The 21,092-nt window shown below is 46.4% G+C and overlaps 1 protein-coding gene across 1 annotated transcript in view; it reads left to right on the top strand.

The window, feature by feature from the left end:
* LRRK1 (leucine rich repeat kinase 1) overlaps positions 1 to 21,092 on the top strand; it is a 183,072-nt gene that overhangs the window by 134,131 nt on the left and 27,849 nt on the right. Inside the window, exons 18-23 of the mRNA XM_004372645.2 lie at positions 191 to 350; positions 1,160 to 1,436; positions 13,260 to 13,431; positions 16,161 to 16,324; positions 17,589 to 17,728; positions 19,501 to 19,750. Of these exons, the coding sequence (XP_004372702.1) occupies positions 191 to 350; positions 1,160 to 1,436; positions 13,260 to 13,431; positions 16,161 to 16,324; positions 17,589 to 17,728; positions 19,501 to 19,750 (1,163 nt within the window). The remainder of the gene's footprint in view (positions 1 to 190; positions 351 to 1,159; positions 1,437 to 13,259; positions 13,432 to 16,160; positions 16,325 to 17,588; positions 17,729 to 19,500; positions 19,751 to 21,092) is intronic.

Here is a 21,092-nt window from a genome sequence, read left to right as displayed (position 1 = left end):
GTTACTGGAAAACGTTTCATGAGGCTGGGTCCCAAGCGTCAGTCAGCAGTTTCTTAGGGGAGGGAGTGGGTTGGAAGGCAGTGGTCTAAACAAACGATCAACCTCCTCAGGGCCTTGGGCCACTGCTGTGGGAGGGACAGACCCGCCTGAGCTGGCCTGGAGCCCCACCTCGGCCACCTGCCACCCCCAGGTCCCCAAGAGCTACCTGAGTCTCCAGGAGGCTGTCCTGGCGGAGCAGCAGCGGCGCAGCCAGAGGGATGCCGTCCAGTACCTGACGGACAGGCAGCTGGAGGAGCTGGTGGAGCTGACCCCAGACAACGACATCAAGGACTATGAGGACCTTCAGGCCGGTGGGTGGGGTGGGTGGCAGAGGGGCTGGGGGGCAGCCAGCAGGCAGGATTCCAGGAAGGTGGGTGGGGCATTGCACTTACGAGAAATGGAATCTTCCCTACACTGATGGCTCTAGCTTGACCCTAAGCACAAACGGCATATTTTTTGAAAGGGAGTCCAAGAAATCCTCATTTTCCTGCCTGCCTTCTTTCTCTTCCTTCTTTCACCCACTCCGCCTTCCCTTTATTCTTCCCTCCCTCCGTTCTTTCCTTTGAGAGAGAGAACCCTGTGCCAGCATCATGTTTGCCCCTTGGGATATACTTATAAGCCAGCTCCGCTGATCCCTGCTCTCTAGGGCTGACCATTCATTTGGGGAGACAGATGCCAAACAACTAGTTACCCAGTTAGTTATCAGCTCGACTTATGAGGAAAAGGTACAAGATACCATTAAAAACCAGTAAACCAGTTGCTGTCGATTCTGACTCATGGCAACCCCATGTGTGTCAGGGTAGAACTGCTCCATACTGTTTTCAGTGGCTGATTTTTCAGAAGTAGATGGCCAGGCCTTTCTTGCAAGGCACCTTTGGGTGGACTCGAACCTCCAACCTTTTGGTTACAGCTGAGTGCATTAACTGCTTACACTACCAGGGACCCCCAGGTACCATTAGAGAAGCTTTCATCAGGAAGCTAACCCAGCCTGAGGAGCATGCTAGAAGTGTTGGTTTTGCTTCAGGAAGAATTGTGTCTCAGCCCCCAGGGAATGGTGTCGCCTGCAGAGTCCCTTCTGCCTCCCTTCTCTAATGCTGAGTCTTTCCTGTCTCCGGGGCAGCCATCAGCTTCCTCATAGAAACTGGCACCCTCTTGCACTTCCCGGACACGAGCCACGGCCTGCGGAATCTCTACTTCCTCGACCCCATTTGGCTGTCCGAGTGCCTGCAGAGGATTTTCAACATCAAAGGCTCCAGGTCGGTTGCCAAGAATGGGGTGATCCGCGCGGAGGACCTCAGGATGCTGCTGGTGGGCACTGGCTTCACACAGCAGACAGAGGAGCAGTACTTCCAGTTCCTGGCCAAGTTCGAGATTGCCCTGCCTGTCGCCAATGACAGGTGAGGCCGGGGAGACGGGGTCTGTGCCCTACTGCCTTCAGGGCCGGGCCAGTGCCAGGGAGGAGGGGCAGGCACAGTGGGTCCCTCTGCTGGGCTCCCCCTCATGTGCCGTGGACATCTCTTCAGGGGGTTGAAATAAACTCTATTTGTTGGAAAGGTGTAGGAACACTTGCAAGAATGGCATTAATAATAAATCTTTTGGGGATGCATCTTTTGGGGGGTGTCTTAGTCATCTAGTGCTACTGTAACAGAATTACCACAAGTGGATGGCTTTAACAAGGAGAAATTTATTCTCTCACAGTCTAGGAGGCTAATAATCCAAATTCAAGTTGCCAGCTCCAGGGGAGGGCTTTCTGTCTGTGTCAGTTCTAGGGGAAAGTGCTTGTCATCAATCTTCCCCTGGTCTAGGAGCGTCTCAGTACAGGGACTGTGGGTCCAAAGGACCCACTCCGCTCCAGGCTCTGCTTTCTTAGTGGTAGGAGGTCCTTCTGTCTCTCTGCTTGCTTCTCTCTTTTATATCTCAAGAGATTGACTCAAGGTACGACCTAATCTTATAGGTTGAGTCCTGCCTCATTAACATAACTGCTTCTAATCCTTACTCATTAATGTCATAGAGGTAGGATTTGCAACACATAGGAGAATTACATCAGATGACAAAATGGTGGACAATCACACAATACTGGGAATCATGGCCTAGCAAAACTGACACACGTTTTGAGGGGACACAATTCAATCCATAACTGGCGGTGTTGATTGCTTGGTTATTTAGCGACTTGGAATGGCATAAAGGACAAGACTGTGCATGCTAATTAAATAGTGCAGCTTCAAAATGCAGCTTGAGGTTATTCGCTCATGGGGCACCAGGGTTATCTCAGACTCCAGGAGGGATTGTTGGAGGGTCCTGCAGGCAGCCCTGGGTAAAGTGAAGAAACGCTCCATGTAGCAGCTAATTGTTCCCTCTTTTCTGCAGACTTTTTCCGGGTCTATAACAAGCCCCGGTCTCCCCAGTTCTAAACTACAGCAAGACAAAATAAGTCTCCCCCTCCCCTTCCTCCTTTCCTTCCTTCCCAACACCCTGGTACTCTTTCAGCCTCCACATCTTCTACTGACCCCTCATGGCTCTGTGCTGGCCTCCAAGTTGGCCCTGGGGGCCCCCGGTTGACCCCTGTCCTCTGCTAAGACTGCCCCTGAGGAGTCAGATCCTCAGGTCTGACATGGTGTCTGACAAGGTGACCCTGCCACTTTCCCTGCCCACTTGTGTCCTCCTCAGCAGCCCTCTCCCTGCACTTCACCCTGGTCTCCAGCAGGGAGTGCCCTCCGGAGCCTGGGCCTGAGCTTCCAAGAAGCTGGAAGGCCAGCTTGGCCCTCAACACTATGTGTGGGAGACACCCCCCTTTCTCTCCTCTCTTGTCTCCCCCCACTGCCCTGTTTTGGGAGTGGCAATTCCAATCACCCACGCTCAAATTCCTCCCTGTACCCCAACACCCACTCCTCACCCCACCCCTCCGCTACATGACCCAACCGCCCTCCAGTTAAATAGTTCTGTTGATTGGTCCTTGCCTGGCTGTGCCACTCACATCCTTCTTTTTTTTTTTTTTTAATTGAGGTAAATCTTACATACATTGAAATACACAGATCTTGAGTGTTCAAAACAAGTTTTGACAAATGTGTACAACTGTGTAACCAGCACCCATATCGAGATGTAGAAGATTTCCATCACCCCAGAAGGTTCCCCCATGTTCTCTTGCATCCTTTATGGGCAAGCACTATTCTGATTTCTATCAACAGATCTTAGTGTTCCCTGTTCTTGAACTTCATATAAAGGGATTTATGCAGGACATTCTCTAATTAGCTTCTTCCAGCATCGTGTGTTTGAGATGCATCCCTGCTGTTGGGTGTGTCATGTTGATTCTTTTTTCTGGCTAAGTAGTCCACCATTATATGGCTTTACCATGATTTCTTTATCCATTCACATATTGATGGGCAGTTGGGTTGTTTCCCGCTTTGGGCTATTATGAACAAAGCTGCTATATTGTTGTTATTGTTAGTTGCTGTCTTAGTTATCTAGTGCGGCTGTAACAGAAATACTGCAAGTGGATGGTTTTAACAAGGAGAAATTTATTCTCTCACAGTCTAGTAGGCTACCAGTCTGAATTCAGGGCATCAGTCCAGGGGAAGGCTTTCTCTCTCTGTCAGCTCTGGAGGAAGGTCCTTGTTATCAATCTTCCCCAGTCTAGGAGCTTCTCTGCACAGGAACCCTGGGTCCAAAGGGCATGCTATGCTCCCAGCGCTGCTTTCTTGGTGATATGAGGCCCCCCTCTCTCTGCTCACTTCCCTTTCCCTTTATCTCTTGTAAGATAAAAGGTGGTGCAGGCCACACCCCAGGGAAGCTCCCTTTACATGGGATCAGGGATGTGACCTGAGCAAGGGTGTTACATCCCACCCTAATCCTCTTTAACATAAAATTACAATCACAAAATGGAAGACAACCACACAATACTGGGAATCATGGCCTAACCAAGTTGACACATATTTTTGGGGATATAATTCAACCCATGACAGTTGCCTTTGAGTTGAGTCCAACTCATGGTGACCTTACGTACAACAGAACAAAATGTCTTGTGCCATCTTCATGATCATTGGTATGTTTGAGTCCATTGTTACAGCTATTGTGTAATGCCTTCCAACCTAGGGAGCTCATTCTCCAGCACTGTAAAAGAGAATGTTCTGTTGTCATCCAGGCAGTTTTCGTTGGCTAATTTTCAGAAGTAGATTGCCGGGTCATTCTTCCTAGTCTACCTTAGTCTGGAAGCTCTGCTGAAACCTGTCCACCATAGGTGACCCTGCTGGTATTTGAAATACAGGTGGCGTAACTTCCAGCATCACAGTAACACACGAGCCACCACAGTACGGCAAACTGACAGGTGGTGGAAAGCTGCTATAGTCTTAAGTCTTTTTGTAGACATGTTTTCATTTCCCTTGAGTAAATATTAGGGGTGGAATTCCTCAGGCAGAGAGTGTCAGTTTATTTTTATAAGAAACTGCCAAACAGCTCTCCCAGGAGATTGTACTTGCTAGTTGCTCGATTTCCTCTCCAACATGTGTTGTTTATCAGTCTTTTTAATGTTATCTCTTCTAATGGACGTGAAGTTGTATCTCTTTGTGGTTTTAATTTGCACTTTCTTGATTGGATGATGTTGAGCACCTCTCATGAGCTCACTACCTGTTGATACAGCTTCTTCATAAAATGCCTAGTCAGGTTTTATGCTTATTAGTAGTTCTTTATGTATTCTGGATGCAGTGCCTTCTCAGATAAATGATTGGCAAATATTTCCTCCCAGTCCATGGCTTGATTTTTTTATGTTTATGAAGCTAACTTATCGCTGTTTTTCTTTTGTGATAAGTGCTTTTTGTGTCTTCTCTAGGAAATATTTGCTTAGATCAAGGTCTTGAGGATCTTATTATATGGTTTCTGTACTTTACATTATAGCCACTAATCTATATGCCTGTCCTTATGCCAAAGGATCCCTGGTGGCATAGTGGTTAAGCACTTGGCTGCTAACCGAAAGTTCAGTGCTTGGAACCCACCAGCCGCTCCACGGGAGAAAGATGTGGCAGTCTGCTTCCGTAAAGATTACAGCCTTGGAAACCCTATGGGTCAGTTCTACTCTGTCCAGTAGGGTCACTATGAGTTAGAATCGACTTGACAGCAACAGGTTATCCTTAACACCAATATCAAACTATACTGATTATTGTCACTTTAGTGTAAGACTTGAAATCAAATTGTATAAACCCTCTGTATTAATTTCCTATAGCTCCTGTAACAAATTATCACAAACTTGGTGGCTTAAAACAACATAGAGTTACAACTTAGAGTTCTGGAGGTCAGAAGTCTGAAATCAGTTTCACTAGGCCGAAATCAAAGTGTCAGCAGGGCTGCGCTGTCCCTGGAGATTCCATGGGAGAATCCATTTCATTTCCTTACTTTTCCCAGCTTTTAGAACTGCATTCCTTATTATTACTTGGCTCATGATCCCTTCCTCCATCTTCAAAGCCTGCAGTGTAGTATTTTGCTTCAGTGGTCACATTGACTTCTTCTGTGTCAAATCTCCCTCTCCTTCCCTCTTATAAAGACACTTGTGATTGCATTTAGGGCCCACCTGCATAATCCAAGATAATCTCCCCAGCTTCAAAATCCTTAACTTAATCACATCTGCAAAGCCTCTTTTGCCATATAAGGTAACATTCTTAGATTCCAGGAATTAGGACCTAGATATCTTTGGGGATTATTATTCAGCCTACCACATCCTCCAACTTTGCTCTTCTTTTTCAAGAATTATTTTGACTATTCTAGGTTCTTTGCATTTCCATCTAAATTTTAGAATCAGCTCATCTGTTTCTACCCAGCCCACCCCACCCCTAAAAAAAAGAAAAACACTGTTTTCAGTGTTTATATCTTGTGCATCTTTCATTAAATTTATTTCTATATAATTTATGGCTTTTGCTATTGTAGATTATATATTTTTAATGTAATTTTCATTGATGCTGGTGTACAGAAAGACTTGATTTTTGTATATTTATTTTATATCAAGAGACCTTGATAAACTCATTTATTTGGGCTTGTAGATATTTTACAGATTTCTGAAGATTTCCTGTGTACAGAGTCATGTTGTCTATGGAAAAAAAATAGTTATCAGACATGCTGGCTTCATTAAATGAGTTGGCATGTTTTTCTTCCTTCTCTACTTTCTGTAAGAGTTTGTAAGATTGGTATTGTATCTTTCTTAACGTTTTGATAGACTTCATCAATAAAATCGTCTGGGCCTGGAGTTTTCTTCATGGAAAGTTTTTTAATGGCAGATTCAATGTCTTTAATGAGTATAGGGTTATTCACATTTTCTATTTATTCTTGTGTCAGTTTTGGTAAGTGGTGTTTTTTAAGGAATTTGCCTATTTCATCTAAGGTGAGGGAATTTATTGGTAAAAAGATGTTTATAATATTACATTACTAACCTTTAAATATCTGTGGGATCTATAGTGATAATCCTCTCTTTTCTGATATTAATAATATATCTTTTCTCTCTTTGTTTGGTCTTTTAGTCTTTTTTCTTTAATCTTGCTAAGTGTTTATCATTTTTTAAATCTTTGCAAAGAACCAACTTTTGGCATTGTTGATTTCCTCTATGGTTTGTTTGTTTTTTACTTCCTCAATTGTTTTATCTTTTATTTCCTCCCTCTTACTTTGGGTTTAATTTGTACATCTTTTATTTCTCGAGATAGAAGCTTAGATCATTGATTTTAAACCCTTCTTCTTTTCGAATATAATTATTTAAAGCCATAAATTTCCCTCTAAGCACTGCCTTATGTAAAAAACACAACAGATTTTATATTGTTTTTATTATCATTCAGTTTCAAAATATTTTCTAATCTCCCCTGTGAATTCTCCTTTAAACCATGAGTTACTTAGAAGTGCATTGTTTTATTTCCAAATATTTGGGGATTTTCTCCTTAACCTTGTTATTGCTTTTCAACTGAATTGTTTTATTTATTCATGGAACACAATTTAAGATTTCTTTATTTTGAAATTTATTGAGATTTATTTTATGGATCAGTATATGATCTTTCTTAGTGAAAGTTTCAAGCACACAAAAAAATGAGCATTCTGCAAGTGTTGCTAAAGTGTTTCATAAATTTTAAATAGCTCAAAGGGATAAATGTTGTTAGTTGCCATCAAGTTGATCCTGACTCATGATGACCCCATGTATGCAGAGTAGAACTACTTCAAAGGGTTTTCAAGGCTGTGACCTTTCAGAAGCAGATCACCAGACTTGGCTTCCAAGGTGCCTTTGGGTGGGTTCAAACCGCGAACTTTTCACCTAGTAGTCACTCAATCATTTACACCACCCGAGGACCTCAAAGTGGTAAATAATGTTGTTCAAATAGTCTATATCCTTATTAATTTTTTTCTATTAATTCTGTTAATTAATAAGAAAGGAATGTAAAAATATCCAGCTATGATTATGGATTTGTCTATTTTTCCCTTGATTTCCGTCAGTTTTTGCTTCATGTATTTTGAAGCTTTTATTAGTTGCATACATATTTGCAGTTTTTACCATCTTAGTTATCTCGTGCTGCTATAACAGAAGTACCACAAGTGGTTGGCCCCAACAAAGAGAAATTCATCCTCTCACAGTCTAGTAGGCTAGAAGTCCAAACTCAGGGAATCAGCTCCAGGGGAAGGCCCTCTCCCTCTGTCAACTCTGGAGGAAGGTCCTTCTCATCAATCCTTCCCTGGATTAGGAGCCTCTGCACAAAGAAACTCCAGGTCCAAAGGACATGCTCTGCTCCTGGCACTGCCCTTCTGGTGGCAGGAGGTCCCCATGTCTCTGCTCACTTTTCTCTTTTATATCACAAAAGAGATTGGCTTAAGACACTATCTAATCTTGTAGATCTCATCAATATAACTGCCACTAATCCATCTCATTACATCATAGTGATAGGATTTACAACACAGAGAAATCACATCAGATGACAAAATGGTAGACAATCATACAATACTGGGAATCATGACCTAGCCAAATTGATGCTCTGGGGGACACAGTTCAACCCATGACACCATCTTTGTGATGAATTGACCTTTTTATCATTATAAAATGTCTCTGTTTCTGGTAATATTCCTATTCTTGAAGTCAACTTTGATATTAAAATAGCCACATCAGTTTCTTTTATTCTACCTACTTTTTTCTATCCTTTTCTTTTCATTTTACCTAGGTCTTTATATAAAAATGGAGTCTCTTTTTGTTCTCTGACAATTTCTGCCTTTTAATAGGAATATTTAGTTCATTTACGTTTAATGTAATTAATGATGTAATTGGGTTTAAGCCTGCTATCATACTACTTGTTTTCTAGCTATAACATCTGTTTTTATTGTTTTGTTCATTCTTTCCTGCCTTCTTTTGAGTTAATGTATTTTTTTTATTTTAGTATTTTTATTCTCTCTATTAGTTTTTTAGCTATTCTTCTTGATTTTTTTTAGTGATTGATCTAGGAATTAAAATATGCATCCTTATCACAATCTGCTTGGAATTAATATTATACCATTTCACATAGAATGTAAGAGCCTTAGAACAATATAATTACATTACAACCCCTACCATCTTCTTTGCTCTTCTACGTATGTTATAAGCCCTGCAATACAGTGTTATCATTTTGGCTTTAAACCTTTAAACAATCAATAGCCTTTTAAGAAATTAAGAAAAAGAAATATGTTTATCAGTTCTGGTGCACTTCATTCCTTCCTGTAGTTCCAGGTTTCCGTCTGGTATCTTCAGCCTGAAGAACTTTGCTTAGCATTTCTTAAAGTTCAGATCTGATGGCAGCAAACTCTGTCTTTCAGATAAAACATTTGTTTACATGAAAATGTCTTTATTTCACTCTCATTTGTGATGGATATTTTCCCTGGCTGTAAAATCCTCCATCAAGTTTTTTCTTTCAGTCTTTTAAAGACGTCTTTCCATTGTCTTCTGGCTAGTCAGGGCTCTCGCTCACCCCTGAACCTACTGAGGAGCCCTCTGACCCTGCCCCACACTCTGCTGTGGCCTGGATCGCTGGCCATAGGCCTGTTTCCCAAGCTGCTCTGCTCCAGTCCAGGGACCTCTGAGAACCCTCCTTCCTCTCAGAAGCTCTCCCACTGTCCTTCTGTAGCTTTTACTACTTTAGACTTATCAACTTATTACATTTTATCTTTCTGCACGGATCCCCCAGCTATGGTATCGGCCACTGGAAGGTGGGCAGGATTGGAGGCACATCTCTCTGCCTCCCCCAGCCCTGGAACTTGCTGTGGCCCCAGTGTCAGCCCTGAGGTGGTCAGGGGAGAGGCAGCCACGGCCTCTTGATCTCGCTGGCAGGTGCTCTGACTGGGAAATCAGTCCACCCTCTTTATAAGTTCTTCTTTAAGTTTCCTTCCTTCAAATTCTTACTGTCGAGGCTTGGTGTCCATCAACTATTTCATGTTGGATTCTTTCCTCACACTATCAGATGCATCTTCCTGGGCTGCCAAACTGAAAAGCATCCCCCTCCCCGGGAGGGGTCCAGTCCTCAGTGACACTCTGGCTTAAACCAGCTTGGTACCCAGAGCCTCCTTGTCCTAGTTTCAGCTTCAGCCACTTCCTGGGTCTAATGCTGATGTTGGCCATGAGGCAGCAACCAGGATCCCAAATCCACAGACTTTTGCCCACCCCTATCATAGAACACCACCACCATCGTACTGCACCAACCGTGGAGCACCATGGAGATGACCAGCAGAGACCCTGGGGCAGCCGGCCTGGACCCAGTGCTGCCATCCCAGAGGTTCTGTCGGCACAGTCTTGGCCTCCTGGGAGCCATCCCCAGGCTGCCTTCCCCTCGGGCCCGCTCAGCATTGTGCTCGGCCTTCTGGGTGTAGGAGGGAACCTCAGTCCTACTTGCTGCACCAACCACGAGTAGGGTCCTGAAAAGGGACACCCAAAAGAGGAATCCACATGACCCTCTGCGTGGCCCAGGGATGTCCTTGGCTTTGATCCATGTAAGTTGTGTGGTTGGGGCAGTCCTGAGCTCCCCCAGGACACTGGACGCACAGTGAGTTGAGAACATTGCCAAGACCTGACAGCTCAGAGGAGTGGGCATGTGCTGTTGGTCACAGCGCGCGGCACTGTGTACTCGGGAAGAGCAGTCCGTGATGTACGTGTGCATGTTTGGATGCGTAGTCAGTTAGCCAGATCATTGTTGGGTCCTCATGGGGGCTCTTGTAGTGCAGTGATTAGAACATGGAGCTACACTGCCTGAGTATAAATCCCAACTCCCTTTTTTCTCTCATCTGTAAAATGGAACAATACTATTACCTACTAGTATTATAGTTGTAAATTAGATAATACATGTAAAGTAGTTAAAACAGTGGTTCTTACATAGTAAGACCTCCAAATACATTAGCTATTATTAATGCTACCATTAATGTTACTATTTCTTTGTGTTCAGTACCCAAAGCCATGTGCCTGTTTATAGATACATAGACAGGATAGAGAGAGAGAGATTGACTGATAGATAGGTGGGTGGGTGGATGGATGGATGGATGCCATTGAGTCAACGCCAACTCGGCAACCTTATGTGCAACAGAATGAAACATTGCCAGGTCCTGCGTCATCCTTATGATCACCGTCATGTTCAAGTCCATCGTTGCAGCTGTTGTGCAAATCCATCTCACCAAAGGTCCCCCTCACCCTTGCTGGCCCTCTGCTTCACCAAACATGATGTCCTCTTCCAGCAGTTGATCCCTTCTGGTGACATGTCCAAAGTAAATGAGTTGGACAGTATTCTGCTGTGATCCATAGGGGTTTTCATTGGCTAATTTTCAGAAGTAGATTTCCAGTCCTGTCATCCTAGTCTGTCTTAGTCTGGAAGCTCCACTGAAACCTGTCCTCCGTGGATAACCCTGCTAATATTTGAAATACTGATGGCATAGCTTGCAGTATCACAGCAACATGCAGGCCACCACAGTACGACAGACTTACTCTCTGGTCATATCCTGGGACAGCCTTTCCTGATTGTAGTTGGTCTCAAACCCGGTGCCAGGTGTCTTGCCAGAAGGCTCAGGTCTCCTTGAGAACTGGCCTTGGTTGCCAGAGTTTGAATCTGTCTATGTCCTGTGCTGGCCTCTAAATCATCTCTGCCTTCAAGATAATTATTGACCAGAAGAACTAGATGGTGCCTGGCTACCACTACCAACTGTTCCAACAAGGGACACAACAGATGGCCCTGGATAGAATGAGAAAAAAATGTAGAACAAAACTCAAATTCATAAAAAGGCCAGACTTACTGGACCAGGAGAGACTAGATGAACCCCCGAGACTATCACCCTGGGATACCCTTTAAACTTGGAGCTCAAACCACTTCCAGAGGTCACTTCTCAGCCAAAAGACAGAGTGGCTCAGAAAATAAACAGTATCACCCGTGAGTACTGTGCTTCTCTAAGCAATCATCTAAATGAGACCTAACAGTCAGCATTTACCCTAGACCAAAGATGAGAAGGTAAGGGGGGATAGGGAAGCTAGATTAATAGAAACAGAACAACCAGAATGGAAATAATGAGAATGCTGACACACTGTGAAAAGTGTAACCAATGTCACTGAATTATTTGTATAGAAATTGTTAAATGAGAATCTAATTTGCTATGTAAATTTTCTCCAAAATCACAATAAAATATTAATAAATAAATAAAAATTGTATTTGAAAATTTTAAAAAAGTCAATTACTGGGCACCTGCTCTGTGTGTGCCATGTGCTGGGACACCTGGTGTAGAGATTGTTCACTGCCCACATGAAGCACATACCTACAAGGTGAGAGAGGAGCGTTTAGCAGAGAGCCCTGGGGCTTGGCCGGAGTGAGGAGGTTGTGTGATGTGGGTGGACGACACAACAGATCAGCACTAGACACCCAAGGAGGTCAGAGGGCAGCAGTGGTTCAGCAGTCGAGTTTTCGCCTTCCATGCAGGAGACGTGGGTTTAAGTCCGGGCCAATGCACCTCATGTGCAGCCACTACCCAGTCTGTCAGAGGAGGCTTGCATGTTGCTATGATGAGGAACAGGTTTCAGCAGAGCTTCCAGACTAAGACAGACTAGGAAGAAAGGCCTGGCAATCTATGTCTAAAAATTAGCCAATGACAACCCTATGGTTGGGATAGTCTGAAATGAATGAAAAGGAGCTCACCTTCCCCGCCTGCTCCCGCTGGGCCATGACCAGGCCTCAGGACTTTCCCTGCACAGCCTCAGTTCATCCTCTCAACAGCCCTGTGAAGATGAGATCCTTTCTCTCCGTGTTTCCCAGAACAGGAAACAGACTTAGCCAGGTGAAGAAGCAGAGTCTCAAGACGGAGCGTGCAAGTTCCAAGCGGGATTAAAGCCCCTGCACTTGGCCAACCAGGCTGTAATTGAATTTTCTGTATAAAACATTTTAGGAGTATCTTCCAGAAAGTTCTCGAGACAGTTATTGGGTCTAAGCTGATTTATTTGAAAGAATTAGGAGACGCCAAGGCAAAACCTTTGCTAAGAAAGGGCCTGGTGTTTGCATATCCCCAGGTTGCTGTGGCGGCTGCTCCTAGAGGGCCCCCCGTACCCCCCTCCCGCGTGGCTCCACAGGCACACAGACAGCCTGTTTTCCACACACTGAGGTACTGCCCAGGCTCCAGCTGTAACAACAGGCATGAGCACCTCTCTGACACAGTAACATGGCATTTTTATGACGAGCAACAGTGTTCTCATAAAGCATCCCTTTCTTTCTTGCACAAATGGCCTCATTCCCGCTTGTAAGGCAATTGTGTTGTCTCCAGTGGCCAAGAACAGTAAATAGCTTGGAAGGCCAAAGATGTTACTCCGACCCCAGCATCCCCCTCGTCCTTGGAAGTGTGCAGCTGTATTTGTCTTTCCTTCACCAACCCAAGGTAATTTTAAGTGATTCTCCAATCACAACCCCGTTTATGGAGTAGCAACTGCAGTTTGCTCTCTGACACTTTTATGACCATAGATGTTTTCAGGATAGATTTTCTTCTGGTAGCATTATTCTAGTCTCTCCTGGAAACCTCCATGAATATGTCTAGCATGCCCATCTACATTTTCCCTGGGAACATTTGGTCTCAGCACATAAGCCACTGTTGTCTGTGAAAATAAAATTCCCAAGGCCCTGATCTCATGTTTCCACAGAGCCAGTCCCAGACCGTGTGGTCCGTGGTGCGTCGGGGGCCTCGCGGCTGAGCTGGGGCTGTGCAGTTCACCTGTCCCCTTTGATGTGTTTCAGCTACCTCCTGCCGCACCTCCTTCCCTCCAAGCCCGGCCTGGACACCCACAGCATGCGGCATCCCACGGCCAACACCATCAAGAGGGTGTTTAAGATGAGCTTCGTTCCCGTCGGCTTCTGGCAGAGGTTTATAGCGCGGATGCTGATCAGCTTGGCTGAGATGGACCTCCAGGTAGCTGCATTTCTGCGTGCGGGATGCCAGCAAGGCGCCTGCTGAGGGAGGTGCTCTTGGCTGGTGGGAGCTACTAAAGACCAGCTCTTGTATCAGGAGCCAGTGCCCCTGGCACGAGGCTAGCTCAGCGGGCTGCCTTCTCTTTAGACAGAGGGGCTCATGCTTCAGCTAGACCATCCCCTTGAGAACAATGATTCTGAGCTTTAACCCTCATTAGAATCCCCTGGAGGGCACATTAGAGCCCAGACGGCTGGGTCCACCCCTACAGGTTCTGACACAGGAGGTGTGACTTGGGAGCCAAGAGTATTCATTTCTAACCATTTCCCAGGTGATGCTGCTGCTGCAGAACCGTGGCTGGTTTGGGGACCCCGGCTGTACACTAGAGTCAGCTTTTAAACATAGCAGACACTGACCCTGCTTCAGTCCATTTGAGTCAGAATGTTTGCGTGCAGCATGGGGGTCTTTAAAGTTCCAGGTGATTCCAAGATGCACCCAAGGTTGAGAACCATAGGGGTCACACTCTAACTTGGTCCATTAACAATGAAGACATAACACAAGGAGTTATTTTCTGTGGGGTGGCCTGGAGTTATTGAAGTGAGTGCCAGCTGTCAGTCAAACTGAACGTCACACAAGGCAGTATCATGCGTGTATTATATGCCTAGAGTACCTGTTCTCAAAGTGTGGTGTCTGGACCAACAGTGTCAGCCTGCAAATTCTCAAGCCCTGCCCCGACCCACTATGGGATAAGTCAGAGGGACTCTGACTTTGCACTTGAAGAAGCACTGTCTGTTGAATAATTAACACAACACTCCATATGAATTTTCTTTTGCCGCATTGTAGTTAGATGATGCTTATTGGATTATAACTTCTTGGCTAAATAAAGATATTCTTTGATCTTCCCATTTGGCTGAAATGATAAAAGAATATGCAAGAACCTGAAAAATTATAAATGTTGTGACTCATTTAGCAGTGAGGAGATTTGTTTGTAGCGCTGATTGAAGGGGGTGGGCGCGGGAGCTGGCCTCCTGGCGGTTCAGACTCCCATCACCCTGCCCTGTCTTTGAACTCTTCCTCCTGCCCCAGCTCCATGTGGGCGGTCACTGGAGCAGCGTCCGTGTGCGGCCTGAGCTCCAAGTGGGCTCCTGCGGTAGAGGCACCTATTGAAATTCAGATGGGTGACAGAGGAAGGACAGTGGAGTTCGGCCTCCGCAGTAATCAAAGGAGTGCAAATTCAAGAAGAAACCAGAGTTGGCTTTTTGTTGTTGTTGTTGTAAAACATGTATATAACACAACATTCGCCAGTTCAACATTTTTTGCATGTGCAATTCATTGACACCAGTTACATTAATCATGTTGTGCAGCCGTCACTTGAATCCATTGCCAAGTTTTTCATCACCCTACACAGACACATAACAGTGGAGTCATTTCAAAAAGCAGTTCCTCAGTATGAACCCAGAACATTAAAGTGATCAGACCCTTTGAACCGATAGCCTCTGCACTAAAAATCTAAGGACATAATTTGAAATCTGAAAAGGCTTTGTTCTTTTTTATGTTCGTCACAGCTTATTTCTGGGAGCAAGACATTGGAACCAATTTAAACATCTGAGGGTGGGGTGAATAGCAACAATAATGATCGTCACTAAATTATTAAATTTAATAATATATTAAGCATTAGAAAAATAAATGTTTATAATGAGTTCTTTTTTTTTACTTTTTATTTTTTTTATTGTACTTCAGGTGAAGGCTTACAGAACAAATAGTTTCTCATGAAACAGAAGTACACATGTTGTTTTATGACATTGGTTAACAACCCCACAACATATCAACCCTCTAACTTCTCAACCTTTTTTTTTTTGGTGAAAATACACATAGCCAAAGATACACCATTTCAAAAATTTCTACATGCACAGTTCAGTGACATTGACTACGCCCTTCAAATTGTGCTGTTATTCTCACTTAAGATGAAGGCTTACAGAACAAGACAGTTTCTCATTTAACAGTTACTACAAGCGTTGCCCTACGACAATGGTTAACAATCTCACAACACAGCAACAATTATAATGAGTTCTTAATGGCCTAGGAAAAGTGAAGTTTTAAAAAGTATATAAATTTAGAAGGACACTTGTGCAAACAGTTAATGCACTTGGCTGCTAACTGAAAGGTTAGAAGTTCGAATCCACCCAGAGGTGCCTTGAAAGAAAGACGTGGCAATCTACTTCTGAAAAGTCAGCCATTGAAAACCCTATAGAGAACAGTTTACTCTGACACGTATGGGGTTGCCATGAGTAGGAGCTGACTCAGTGGCAACAGATTTTATAGCCTCGACTGTTTTTAAAACTATACCTACATAGAAAAAACCTGGAATAAAATATACCAAAATCTTAATGCTCTCTCTGCTTGGTATTAAATTGGTATTTTATTTTCTTCCCTATGTTTTTTCTGTGTTTTTCACACTTTCTAACATAAATTGTTACTTACAAATTCAAGGGGAAAGATTTAAAAGAAAAAGCCTGTTTTCAACCATTTGGAGAAGATATGTTCCCAGAGTATCCAGGAGACCCTTCAGAGGCGTCGCGTGATTTGGCAGCAGGGATGGGCGGCAGGGAGTGGGGTGGTGGGAAAGGCTGTGGTCGTTTATCAAGATGGGGGCAGGCCAGCCTCTTTAGACAGCTGCCCGGGCCTGTGCAGAGCCTGGAATACTTAAGCAGGGTTTTTCTTTTGTCTTTCAGCTTTTTGAAAACAAGAAGAATACTAAAAGCAGGAACAGGAGAGTGACCATTTACAGCTTTACGGGAAACCAGAGAAATCGCTGCAGCACATTCAGAGTGAAAAGAAACCATACCATCTATTGGCAGGAAGGGCTCCTGGTCACTTTTGATGGCGGCGACCTCAGGTAGGAGCAACTGGGAGCCCACCTGGCCAAGTCAGCATGGCGCCGTGGTAGCACCCCTGTCGTAGTCTCCAGCGAGGGATTTTTCAGCCACTGTTGTAGTTGTTAGTTACTGACGAGTCGGCTACAACTCATGGCGACCCCATGCACAAGGGATCAGACCATTGTGATCCATAGGATTTTCATAGGATCCATAGGGTTTTCATTGGCTGATTTTCAGAAGTAGATAGCCAGGACTTTCTTCCTAGTCCATCTTAGTCTGGAAGCTCTGCTGAAGCCCGTTTAGCGTCGTGGCAACATGCCAGCCTCCGTGGACAGATGGGTGATGGCTGTGCCTGAGGTGCATTGGCCGGGAATCAAACCCATGTCCCCTGCGTGGAAAGCAAGAATTCTACCACCGAACCACCACGGCCCTCTTCCATAATTCTGCTTTTGAGAGCAGCTTACCATGACCACTCACAGAAATGAGCCTTCTGGAATGTTCCGGAGGTTCCCATCTCCTCACCCCTCCTATGCTCTTCTTGCAAGAGAAGCAGGTAGTGACTGGAGATAGAAAAGGCAAGGGAGGACATGGTGGCCCCAGCCCAGGATGTGAGGGAAACGGGCCGCCCTGGGCTCAGGAGTAGGGGGTGCGTGTTCTTCCCAGCCCCTCCCAGGAAGGCCTCACAGCTGTCCCCCGGCTCTGCGCCCCGACTCTGCAATCACCTGATCCCGCACTGCAGACACACCTGCACCAAACTGAGCTCTCTTCCCTTTTTTTTTCTTTTGAGATAGACATAAAGTCAGCTCAACAGATTTAATAAATGCTAAACATAGAAGATACTTTATTTGATATTCACAATAAATTTTTTGAAACATTCTTCAGCTCTGTGAGAAGAGAAGAGAAAGAAGGAAGTTAACTTTTTCTGAGGGCTTGTTTGGACCACTCTCGGTGCCTGGTACTCCCATATATTTTTTCTCACTTAAACCTCACAGTTGCCACTTAACAGATGAGAAAACTGTGGCTCAGAAAGGTAGAGAAACTTCCCCAGGGTCACACTAAGGGTCAGTGCCCAATTCCGTCCTGAGCATCCATGCTCCAAAGCCATCGCCTTCCCTCCCCCATGCCCATGTTGGGGGCAGCGACAGCAGAGGCAAGACGCCCCACTCCATCGTGCCCACAGAGGGCCCTTTGGGCCTCGGGGGCTGGGCTGGGCCCCAGAGGTGGGGAGACCCGTGGGCCTCAGGGCCACTTGTTGATGTGCTCCTCTCTGTGTCTGATTTCCAGTGTCGAGTCCTCTGACGTAAACTGGAAAAAGAAAAAAAGCGGAGGAATAAAAATCATCTGCCAGTCAGAAATGAGGGACTTCTCCGCCATGGCGTTCATCACGGATCATGTCAACTCCTTGATCGATCAGTGGTTTCCCGGTAAGAGAACGTTCTTGAACCAAGCGTTTGCGGATATTGATATTTCTTTATAAATCAGGGTGGAGCTTCTCCTTCTTTAAAGAAAAGTAACCTCACAAGCACTCAGCCCAAGAAAACCAGAGGGGTCTTAATGGCCCTTTGGCGGGGGTCCTGGCCCCTGAGGAGGCCAGCTCTGGGCGTGAGTGAGGAACAGATGAGGGACTTAGAATCCAAGTGAACGTGCAAGAACTTTGCCTCCTGGCTGCTGACAGCGTAGAGAATAAAAGTCCCGTGTGGTGCAGCGTGGTCCCAGAGGATGCTCGCTATTTGCCACGATGCTTGCTCTGCACGGTGAGGACAGGGAAGCTGGAATTTGGGGACAGTCTGATGGAGACGAAAGCATTGTGGTGGTGGGGAGGGAGGGGCCCATCTCCTTCCCTGCCTGCCCCTATTCTGGGTGGGGACGAAACTACCCTCATGGCCCTGCTCCCACCCTTTGATCAGCTTCTTCATTGACACTTCACCAAAAAAAAAAAACACTTTTGAAGTGAAGCAGTGGGTGTCCTCTGTTTGTTTGGACATGAGGGGTGGAGATGAACCCACAGGCCATGTGGGGTGGCCTGCATAAAGGGGTTGCAGCTGCGGCCAACAGTGAGGGTGCCGTAGGGGAGGAGGAGCAGGGTGCTGCAGGCAGCCCGGCCACCCACCCGCTGATGGCTGGAGGCCGAGCGGGGAGCAGGTTGGAAACCCCAGCTCCACATCTGCCTGCTGAGGCAAGCCTCCACCATCTGTGCACCCACCCCAGCACCCAAGGAGAGCACAAAGAGGGAGGTGCTTAAGGGACAGCAGCAGGACAGGCTGGAGCCAAGATCCAAGCTCTGGATCTGCTTGCATGAGACCAGGGCTTGTTTTATTACAGGGGTGCACCTGGACTCTTCAGGTGCTGGCAGGAAGGAGGTCCTCATGGAAAAAGAGGTTCCAAAGGGGCCCTTAGAGAACGTGGCTCAGTGTGTGCTGTGGGGGTTGGGGCTCCACAGGGGACCCTAGGCTCGTAAGACCCTTCTGGCCCCTTTCTGACTCCCCACCTACCAGTGCCCCTTCCGCAGGCGCTGGCGAGCGTTGCCCTCCTTGTTTGGCTGTTGGGGGCTCATTAGCGGTCACCATGAGGTGAGGGGCTCTGCCAAGCAGACAGACAGGGCCAGAGCCCCTCCCAGCATGCAGTGTTACACCCAGGCCTGGAACCGTCAGAGGGGCCCACAGGGTTCTAGGCTGCCCCCGGCCCTGCCCTGAGGGTACTTCTGCGCCTCCCATCACAGGTGTGCAGAAGGACGTGTGTCTCCGTGTAAGATGCCTGTTTTGTCTATTATAATCTGCCCTCGTTTCTTCCACTGCGTTGCTCTTGCGGAAAGGAGCACAGGAACCGCAAGCTTCATGTTTCAAATGTTAAAAAGAGCGTCTCCTTGCGCGCTGGTGTGGTTCCATGGTGGAGCATGGCATAGGTCAGACCCAGCTGTGACGTCCAGTTGGGACCTAGCTGTGCAGGAGGGATCCCTGCCTCCTGCCAGCCCCCTCCTTCACCTGCACGGCCCCTCCTAGGCTAACCTGCCGGGGTCCAGACCACCCAAGGGGCTCCCAAAGAGGATCCCTGAGTGCAGCGGTCACATGTCAGCCCTCCCTGGAGGGCGAGGCAGACAGACCCTCTGTGAAAGGCCCTGGCCTGGGGTTAGAGCTGTGGGCTCAGAGACCCCTTGCAACTCCTCTGCATGAACGGTCTCCTGCTCTGTCCCCGCTAGCCCTGACGGCCACAGAGAGTGATGGGACCCCCCTCATGGAGCAGTACGTGCCCTGCCCAGTCTGCGAAGCGTCCTGGGCCCGGTGCGCTGACCACAGTGAGAAGGCAGAGGGCGTGCACTACTTCAACATGGAAGACTGCGTGCTGACCGCCATCGAGCAGGACTTCATCTCCTGCCCCAGACACCCAGACCTCCCTGTGCCCCTGCAGGAGCTGGTGCCAGAACTGTTCATGACCGACTTCCCAGCCAGGTACGCTCCGGTCGCTCTGCTTCTCTCACTGCGGGCCAGCCGAGGGGCTGCGCTTCTAATTGTGCAGCCTCCTGAGCAGATACCAGGTGACCCCCCAGCAGACAGCGCCCAGCCCCGGCCACAGTGCCACTCTCCATGGCCTCCCAACCTCATAGTGGCAGCCCCTGTTCCAGCCACTGCGTCTCGCTGATGTAATCTAAAGTTGCCTTTGAGATCCCCATCCTGGGCTGCCTGAAGGGAACCAGGTCACATCGGTGTTTAGTTTTTGAGGCTTTGACTGCGGTTCTCGAGGGATGTTATCCTGGGACCCCTGCACTTTCTTTCCCTCAAATTAGCTAAAGCTCCTCTCTGCTGAGCTGGCCCCCCTTCTGATTTCTACTTTGCTGCCAGCTCGGAGAATAGAAGGTAAACATGGCTCCAGCCCCTCAGCCGTTCAGTAAGGGGAAGAGTCCCAAACCTACAGCTTTATTTTCCCTTTTTGGCAAATGCTGACTCCTAACTCCTGCCCTAAGCCTAAGCATTTAGATCCCTAAATCTTTTCTCAGAGTTGATTCCACCTATACCAATCTAAGATAATAAGTGGGAGAGAATTCTGGAGAAAATAGAAAATGTTTTGTGGCCTCATCCGACAGGAAATGGTCACTAAACCCAGGTTCTTGGTAAAAGACTGTATCTTCTCTGCTTGATGGAACCAGAATCTATAATTTGGTCTTCCTGGATAATTTGACATCAGTGGTTCCCAATATTTTTGGAGTTTTAAGTCCTGTTGTTTTCTCATTCAAAAGAATGCTATATCTGGTTTCTTTAAACTTTCTCTCTTTTTTTGTAAGGATATTTCTATTCTCATTTTTCCAAATTTCTCCCTCAACCCTAAGAAAGTAGAGTTAGGGTACTCTTTAGTATGTAGGAACCCTGGTGGCGCAGTGGTTAAGAACTCAGCTGCTAACCAAAAGATCGGCAGTTCAAATCCACCAGCAGCTCCTTGGAAACCCTATGGGGCAGGGCAGTTCTACTTTGTCCTGTAGGATCGCTGTGAGTCAGAATCGACTCCATGGCAATGGATTTGGTTTGGGTTTTGGTAGTGTTGCAGAATTGGAATTCCAAAGCATCTTCTAAATGAACCTATTAAGAAAATACCTCCTACATTGGGTAGTTTCCCGCTATAGTTTGTTTCAACATCCGCAGTTACCTCATCAGTGGAAAGGACAAAAACTACTCTTCTGCAAACTCACTTCCATTTATGCCTGCCTGCCTTCCTGCCTTCCTGCCTTCCTGCCTGCCTGCCTTCCTTCCTGCCTGCCTTCCTGCCTGCCTTCCTGCCTTCCTGCCTGCCTGCCTTCCT

This window comes from Trichechus manatus, unplaced genomic scaffold, assembly GCF_000243295.1.
Source record: "Trichechus manatus latirostris isolate Lorelei unplaced genomic scaffold, TriManLat1.0 scaffold00019, whole genome shotgun sequence".
NCBI classification, from domain to species: Eukaryota; Metazoa; Chordata; class Mammalia; order Sirenia; family Trichechidae; genus Trichechus; species Trichechus manatus.
This window is presented reverse-complemented; position numbering and strand designations above follow the sequence as displayed.